The sequence below is a fragment of the Indicator indicator genome, chromosome 7 (genome assembly GCF_027791375.1).
Source record: "Indicator indicator isolate 239-I01 chromosome 7, UM_Iind_1.1, whole genome shotgun sequence".
In the NCBI taxonomy this organism is placed as follows: domain Eukaryota; kingdom Metazoa; phylum Chordata; class Aves; order Piciformes; family Indicatoridae; genus Indicator; species Indicator indicator.
In genome coordinates, this window is record NC_072016.1 from 5,538,834 (window position 1) to 5,547,818 (window position 8,985).

Consider the following 8,985-nt stretch of genomic DNA (forward strand, 5'->3'; position numbering starts at 1 on the left):
GACCCTTCAGCTTTCCTAAGCTCCTCAAATTAATGTGTTCCTAATTTATTGAAGTATTAATAGACAGCAGGAAAGCAGAGACAAACTCCAAATGAAGGTTCCTGATGACCACACCAGAACCCCCAAGCCCTGGCAGCAGCAGAGCTGATCTACCGTAATTTTGTTTGCCTCATTGAAGCAAGTGCCCACAGCCTACACCAATCGAAGGCCAGGTGACAGCTGATGGATCTGGCTAGGGTAGCTTATCTGCCGGGTCCCCTGCCCATTTCTCTTCTTTGCTCCCCTTTCTTGCCCTTCAGTAGCAGCTGTAAGCTTTCTTGAGCTACCTAGGGACAATGGTTAGCTAGATAACATTCCTACTGGCTACAAGACTTCAAACTGAAACCACCATGGAACTTGCACATACTCTCTTTTGCCATACAAGTTGAAAGTACTGCAGCCATCAGAGCTGTTTCCACTGTGAACATCAGCTGAAGAGATTCTTACTTGCCATATAATTTTTTAAATCAACAATTTTCATACATTTAGCTAGGATGACTTAATTTACCTGAAAGTATATCAATGCCTTTTTTAACTTAGAAGTTCTTTGAAAGGAGATATCAGGTGTAACTGTTTACACTTCCCCTGCAAATCCAGCTCCAGCTGCTCCCTGCATGTTTGAAAACACAGGTGTCTCTGAAATCTGGTCCTGTAAACTCTGCAATCTGTTCCTATAAACAAAATGCAAACCCATTACTTGCAGTGCAGAGACTGCCACCTAACTACAGGAAGTTTTGGATCAGACTCTATACAGGTATGTCCTTTTATCCTTGCTGTATTCCCTTCTGTCAAATTATTTGTTTGAGTTGAACTGGAGACTGTCAATCAAACTCTACCTCTAGCTATCAGTTCTATACCTGTAAAGAGCTTAAATGTTCAGACCAGGAAAGAATGGGAAAAATAGCAGAATAAAATGCATTACAAAGGCTGTCAACTTGCTGAGCCCACTACCAACTTTCCCTGAGTATAAGATGAAATTTGGAAAGCTTAACCAATTTCTGCATCTGTCTTTTTCACTTAAGCTTCTCATTTAGAATTAATGGCTAAACCCATTGGATTCTTTTGCAAAGAAGCAAGCATCACTGGTAGTTTATTCTTGGGAGCACATGCACTTGTTTGTGTATAGAACATCTCCAACCTGAAGTGCACTCACCAAGACACAGTACAAGTAATCCAAAGCAGCAATGAACAATGTTGCTACCTGTCAGGGCTTGAGTTTGGATTCCCTCATGCAGCCACAGGGCTGTTGTTACCTTTGGCTCCTTACACATGCTTATCCATGTGTTACCAGAGCACCCATCTACAGAGATGCAATCTGGAACCACAGCTACTAACACAAACACAAAACACTCTTAATTCCAAAAGGTGCCCGTTAAGGCCTCATGGTATTTAAGAAAAGAAACACAGACCATCTGTTACTGCAAGCTAAATAACAATTATGTTATCTACACATAAGGAAAACAACCAAGAACTGAACCCTCATACACAATTACATCCTGAAAACATCATTTACAGTGCCATCTTCACTACAATTTTTCTCCTTTTCATTTTGTTTTTGGTTCCTCCCCCCCCCGCCCAGTTGTTGTTGAAAACTTTAAACAGTATAGAAATCTTCCTGTAAAATGGGAACTTGGTCTTTATCAGCATTTTGCAGAAAAAAATAAGCCTTTAAAAATAACCTTTCTGGATGTAGAAGTCTTAATATCAAATTTCTGACTAAACACAGAAAGGAAACGAAACACATTTAAACAAAATACACAGAATGGTTGAGATATTTGTATGTTGATGCAGCAATTCACTGGAAGAAAAAGAAATGAGAACAAACAAACAAAACACCCCACTAATACAAGTCATTTAACACTCCTTACCTTGGAACCTCTCAACATAGTACTCAGCATTTTTGTTCCTTTTCCAATACCAACCACTGCAAAGACAGAAGAAACACCACTTTAAAAACAGGTCGGCAGTTCCCTCACTCAACACCATTCACTACTAAACATTTTTCTAGTCAGAAATATGGCCTTTCATGCTGTTAGCATATAGAGTCAATAACCTTGAGAAAGTATCTCTGATGTTCAAACAACATGTGACTAGTGAAAGGAAAAAAAAAGTAAAGAAGACGACAACTAGCTTCACCTGTTGTTAGAACACTTGAATTCACCCCCTGGATTTATTTACCTTTTAATCTTGGATAGTGCAATTAACACCATCTCTGGTTTGCTGAAGGCTATGGCTCACTAATAATGATTCTAGCCTTTGCTGTAACTGAACAGTCTTTTTAAAGGTTGATAGTGACCAAGAAGAATACAACCAAGAAAGCATAATGGAATTCTTTATCAGGCTTAGTGCACGATAATACAATAACTGAAAGGTCCAACTGCTTCTGTCAAAAAATCTTTTCTAATTGAACCTTGCAATTACTGTGTATGTACAGTGCTGTCTTTTCTATCTTAAACCTGAATTCTGCAGAACAGCCATCAGTCAGCTTTCCTAAAAGAGAGAAAAAGAGCTAAGCTTTTTACGAGGTGCTTTCCCTGAAGATGTGTTCCTACTGATTTTCTCCACATAGGGCAAACCAAAGAAACAATGAACATTTTTAGAAGGAAATTAGTTTTATGCACAACTCACTAAATATGTAACTGCTTACATCCTTCATTTTAATAAAACTTCAGGAGCTAAGGGAGATGCAGGAAATCAGCTCTCATGTGAACTAGGAGCCAGTAGCAAAAGCCTCAAATTGACAATCGACTTTTTTCTTTTAAACAAATATTTGTGCTCTGATGCTTCTCAGTCTTTCTACTCTGAGACTCATTAGATTGACTCTTATTCTCAATTATTTCTCCTCTTTTTCCTGGAGGTTTTCAGTCACACATGCCCTTGTGCTTTTGTGCACTTTCAGTTCAGCCAGCTCCTGTCATATTTGCCAGACAGGGAAGAGCTGCAACAAGTCTGAGAAGAGGAGATAAGCACACAGTAAAACTTCATAACTGAGCACCTTTTTTTGCAACATGATGACATCACTGGCTCTTCAACATAACTGCTGAGCTGAAAATTGCTGAAAAGTGTCAAGAGGTTGGATAATTTTAAAGGCAGTGAACGCTTCCATGAACAAGACACTAACAATTTTCCCCATTAATCATCAGCCTCTGTGTAGCAGGCCTATTAATGCAAGGTAGCATAAACTCAACGTGCCAGACCACACAGTGCAACAAGGTTTAACTGAATTTTTAATGTTGATACTTCTGCATTTTCTACTATGGAAACATAATTAATAAATGTCATATAGAAACAAGCCAAATATTTACAATTCCCACTGTGCAGCATGAAAAGTAGAACCAGAACTGTAGACCTAATATTAAAAGGAAATATTCACTAAAACTTGACCAACAGTTCTTTGCCTCTTGTATCTAAAATAGGAGCTGTGAGTCCGAAGTCTCACCACCTTTCAAATTTTTACTCTTAGGCAGCAGTCACTCCAAGCCTCAGTGCAGGGCCATCACACACCAATGGCATTTAGCCTCACATCTCCAAGGTCCTTCCTTATCCAAATTTACTGTAAGTAGGAAAAATATAGAAGTGTATCATCTAAAAATACTAAGGCATGTTATATATACTTTTAGTATGTTTTATATTATATAAAAATGTGTATTTTCTGATTAAAAGCACTGCTCAGTTATTTGCAGTACACTTGGCACACTAATTAAGACACCATATCAAAGTTACAGATATGCAGTACATAAAATTTGGGAAACAGTAGTATAAATCAAAAAAGGTCAGAGGTTTCAAAAATAAATATTTCTATTGTGCTACTGTCCATGAGGAAAGAAAACTTTCTGCCCCACCACCCTACCCTAAAAAAGCAGCACACATGTCCTGAATAACTTTTGTGTCCTCCTCTTTCTCATTACCTTATCCAAATCCAGAAGAAATTTGGACACTTTCCCTTTCCCATTCCTCTCCAGTTTTGTCTTTTCTAATCCAGCCATCATCGATTTTTCTCTGTGTGTTTTGTATGGCAGTGGAATGAAAGATCCTGTGCCTTTTTTTAATCGATCCACAGCATATTAAGGTGATGCATTTCTCTGCCTTTATCAAGTACATCGAGCCCAAGTACTTTTTGTCATGCCATGGAAGGAGGCTTTGGAGCCTGCTGGATACTAGAGAGCAGTAAGTGAAGCAATTAAGAAGTACAAGTGATTTTTTTCTTTTCCTATGGATCAATGCTGTTGACTTTCCACAATGAGCAGTAGTAGCATGCTCAAAGGGAAGATCTGTGGGAAAGGAAGATGTATGCTTGAGCAATTCACACAGCATTCTCCAATGAGCAGCCAGACGGCACAGGAAAATGTACCTGTGCTTTCCTCTAGCCCAGGAGTGTCACATTTTGCAATGTTCATGGGTGACAGACATTACCAGCCCATAGGCCTCTACTAGCAACAGATGCAGCAAACAAGGTCCCCTTGAGGCACAGCTCTTCTGGAGAGAAGCTGTTACATCAAAACTCAGTGGATTTACTTTCAGTGGATACTCATTGTTACATCTGCTGATTTTCACTACCAAAAGAAGTACTGGTGGTATTTCTTCTAGCTAGGCAGAGCTACAAGGCTGTAGTAAGCTGCAGTCTGCACATTGCTTGTTGGTGACAATGTATGACACAAGAAAAACACACAACCACAGCTGAGTTTTCAACAGCAGCAATCAACACCTCCTGCTCCTCCATAAAACAAAGGAATTCGATAAATGGATTGTTATCAAAAGACAAAAATCTCTTTGATAACTCTTCATAAAGCAAGACAGGATGCAAAAAACTGTTTCTATGCTCAGCCTCCAAAAAAAAAAGCAGCAGTGAATTGCTCTTGCATGTCTTTCATTTGCTGAGTATTACAATCCAAAAAGCTGCAACAAAATCCCAGAACAGCATTAGTTTAAGAAGAAATACTTTTTAAAATTATGATGACTGCAAATCCTCAGCTTAAGTTAAAAAGCCATCAATTTCTGAGGTAATTTAGAATTCATTACACAAGAGTCTTTATTTTCATGTCACAGCTCTCAATTTATTTCAGAAGTTGGGGGAGGGGGAATAGAGTCTTCTGTTAAGAAACACATTATGTAGATGCAAAGGAAATTTAAGCCAAACCACTCCTCCACAGTAGCCTGTACTGCCCCCTCCCCCCAAAAGCACAAAGCCTGCCATCATTATCCCAAATTGTACCTCCGCCTCTGAATTCATGTAGGCATGAAAATGTTTCCTGAAATCATCTTTTGATCACTGTATTTATAAGTTTCATTACCCAGAACTCCTGCTGCTGCACTGTCCAACGTTCCACCATGTCCAATTTTCAAAACCTGACTTTTTTTGTTCCCATTTGTTTGCACACCAGCTTCTGCAAACAGAAATTGAAAGGAAGCATTATAGGACAGCCTTAGAACATAGGAAAACCAGCACGTACTTCCAGGCTGCTAAAGGGGACAAAAATCAATTATTTCAGCTATGAATTAGCAGTGCAGAAATTGCTGTACTGAATAAAACCGATGGTCCATCTAGATCTACTCCCGATCTCAAACCATTTCCAAGCTATTTTCACTTAGACATCAAGTCTTACACGCCATTATAAAGAGGTGTGCCGAAAACACTACTAGAAAACCTGGTGGACAGTTCACTGTGAAGTCTAATTAACAAAGCACACAAGAACAAGCAAAGGGTTGCCAAAATCATCCATTATGCACAAATTTTGTTGAATAATCTGAGCAATTTTTGTTGCATTTACTTCCACGTAATGGGTCACATTTATTCCCACATACACAGCCCTGTGGAAACTCTGCCATGAACTGAACTTGCTCACTGCTGCTTTCCAAGTTGTCAGAGCTTCTCACCATACTTCCTATGAAGTTGATGACTACAGGAATTTTGCAGACTCCAATACCCCTTATTTATTTGTATGAAATATGACAAATACTCTAAGCTCCCTTACCTATTTCTATTATCTTTCCACCATGCCTTGACATCAGGGAATCAGACGTGATCCAGCTAAATCTCTTCCATACCAGGCTGAATTGAAGTCTGTGCCTGCATGAGAGCTCACTACAGAGTAATCAGCCTGCATAAGCACTTGCCAGTCTGAAGGTGTGTTCTCACTTCATCAGCAAGTGCCCAAAGCCCAGATCAGATGATCAAGTCCCCATATCGATTATAAAGAGAATCTAAGCCATAGTCCCTCATGCCTTTGCAGTGCTCACACTTTTCTCCCCTAATCTCTGTCATGCAGGCTGCTCTGTTTTAGAAAAAGCAGGTTCTGTGCTCAGGCCTTTCAAAATCCTCAAAAGCATTGTGATTTTCAGTCATTTGGTGACTTATTTCTTTTTTAACAGCTGACACCCATTCTGTCAGATAGGTGCACACGGTCCCCGAGACCACACTCAACAGGCTTCCATACAAGCTGGGATCCCCTGCCGTGCACACTGTAGGACTGGAGCTTTTTGCTGAGGCAAATCTCATCTCCAGCTTACATCTTGCTGTACTTTAGGCAATAACAGATGCCTGCCCCAAATGGGCACATGGTGAATATTGCCTTACTGTGCAGCATGACCAACACCGTTAGTCTCAGGTGGACCCAGGAGCTCCACACAGCAAGACAGAACATATCCAAGAATGGCTCTGTGTCACTCCACAACTGTCACAGGATATTACGGAGTGGAAGGGACCCTCGAAAATCATCAAGTCCAACCCCCCCTGCCAGAGCAGGACCATAGAATCTACCACAGGTCACACATGAACACATCCGGATGGGTCTTGAAAGTCTTCAGAGAAGGACACTCCACAACCTCTCTGGGCAGCCTGTTCCAGTGCTCCATGACCCTCACAGTGAAGAAGTTCCTCTTCATGTTGAGGTGGAACCTCCTGTGCTGTAGTGTATATCCATTACCCCTTGTCCTATCACAGGGTGCAAATGAGCAGAGCCTGTCCCCTCCCTCTTGACATCCAGCCTCAGATATCTATAAACATTTATTAAATCCCCTCTCAGTCTTCTTTTCTCCAGACTAAAAAAACCCCAGGGCTCTCAGCCTCTCCTCATAAGGCAGTGCTCCAGTCCTTCAATCATCCTCATAGCTCTCTGTTGGACTCTTTCCAACAGATCCCTGTCCCTCTTGAACTGGGGAGCCCAAAACTGGATGCAATATTCCAGGTGAGGTCTCACTAGGACAGAGTAGAGGGGGAGGAGAACCTCCTTCAATCTGCTGGACACACTCCTCTTAATGCACCCCAGGATCCCCACAAGGGCATATTGCTGTCCCATGCAGAACTTGTTATCCACCAGGACTCCCAGGCCCTTCTCCACAGGGCTGCTCTCCAGCAGATCACCTCCTAACCTGTACTGGTGCAGTTTATTATTCCTTCCCAGATGAAGGACTCTGCACTTACCTTTGTGGAACCTCATTAGGTCAACTACTACTAAGCAAACAAACAAAAACCCAAACCAACCAACAAACAAAAAACACACCAAAAGCAAACCCAAACCCCCCCCCCCCGCCCCCAGTTCTCCTTTACCTTTCTGAATGCAGTGCTTTCTGGGTGCCGTGGCCTGGCAGGGGTTGTGGCATTCTCATGAACGCACATGGTGCTGCGGGACACCCAAGCCACAGCCACGCCGAGCCGGACAGCCCTGACCAAGGGCCAAACGGGTATTCCTGTCACGCCGGCCTGTTCCTGCTCTGGGACCGCGGGCTCATCTCCCTGTCCCCATTTTCTTGCTTTATCACCAAAACCGCACCGCGGGCCTCCCAGCCCAACCCGGGGAGCCTGTGCCTCCCAGTGCATGCTCCAGCCCGCAGCCCGGCCGCCTACCTGCCAGGAGCCTCTCCTTCAGGAGGTTGAGCACGCCGGCCGAGGTGGGCCCCTTGGGCTTGTACACGGCGAACAGCCCGCTCAGAGAGAAGAGTTTATCGGCGGACTTGCCGAGCACGACCCCGCTCGCTTCCCTGGCGGCCATGCTCCCAGCAGGCCGCGCCGGCCAGAGTAGCCGACCCGCCGCAGCACCCTCCGCCCTACCCGCGGGCCTCTGGGAAATGTAGTCTGCGGCGGGCCGGCCTCGGCGGCGAGTCGGCGTTGAGGGGAGCCCGCTGCGAAGGCAGCCCGGCGGGCGGCAAGGGGAGCACCCCTCAGCCCGGCACGGCAGCCAGCGGCACGGTCGCGTCGGAGAAAGCAGCTGCGCAGGACCTGGCTGCTGTTCAGAGACTTTCTGTCTTAACGAGATGGCTCCACCAGACAAAGGCTCTTTGCAGGCATTGCTGGGGAAGTTCAGTAACCAGTGTGTGTCCCGGTTTAAGTCGTTGTACCTTTGTTGCTCAGATTAAAAGAATTGTATTCTGCTGACCAGTTGCCGAGCCCGTGAATCTTCCTGCCTTTGTACGTGCCCTGGGAAGGCAGCCTCCTCTCACTTCCATACTGAAGTCACTTCTCAGTCCTGATTTTCACAGGCACGTTTCTCTGGCCCAAGGCATTTATGAAAGCTGTGGTGGAGCAAGGCACTGAGAGCTTGGATGTTTCATTCATGCATTTCATTTATTCATTCGTAACAACCTAGAGAGGAAACCCTGAAGAGACACTGTTATGGAGAAATACATGGTTAGCTAAGAACTATGCATTTTCCCAGTCCTTCCAAAGCTTGAGAGAAGGAAATCTTCCTTCTGCTGAAGTCAGTGACTATTTCTGTACAGAGCATCATCAAGCTCCATGTGTGGTTTTTCAGCCTGTACCAGAGTCAGCAGCTCACTGTGCCTGCTCACACCTTCCACAGCAGCTGCTTGAGGCCCAGAGCTTCCAGCTGCAGGCTGCCACCACTGCATCCATACAATGGATAATGGTTCCTGGCCACCAGCAATGCCCACCAGCCTCGTCTATGCACCTCTAGTGTGTATTATTAATCAGGTGCTTTACTTGCTTAGATC

General features: G+C 43.6%; 1 protein-coding gene across 1 annotated transcript in view; it reads right to left on the reverse strand.

Moving 5' to 3' along the window:
* TRUB1 (TruB pseudouridine synthase family member 1) overlaps nucleotides 1–8,772 on the reverse strand; it is a 31,046-nt gene extending 22,274 nt beyond the window's left edge. Inside the window, exons 1-4 of the mRNA XM_054382325.1 lie at nucleotides 8,753–8,772; nucleotides 7,883–8,373; nucleotides 5,331–5,423; nucleotides 1,908–1,963 (exon numbers count right to left, since the gene is read on the reverse strand). Of these exons, the coding sequence (XP_054238300.1) occupies nucleotides 1,908–1,963; nucleotides 5,331–5,423; nucleotides 7,883–8,373; nucleotides 8,753–8,772 (660 nt within the window). The remainder of the gene's footprint in view (nucleotides 1–1,907; nucleotides 1,964–5,330; nucleotides 5,424–7,882; nucleotides 8,374–8,752) is intronic.
* Nucleotides 8,773–8,985: the final 213 nt, after the last annotated feature.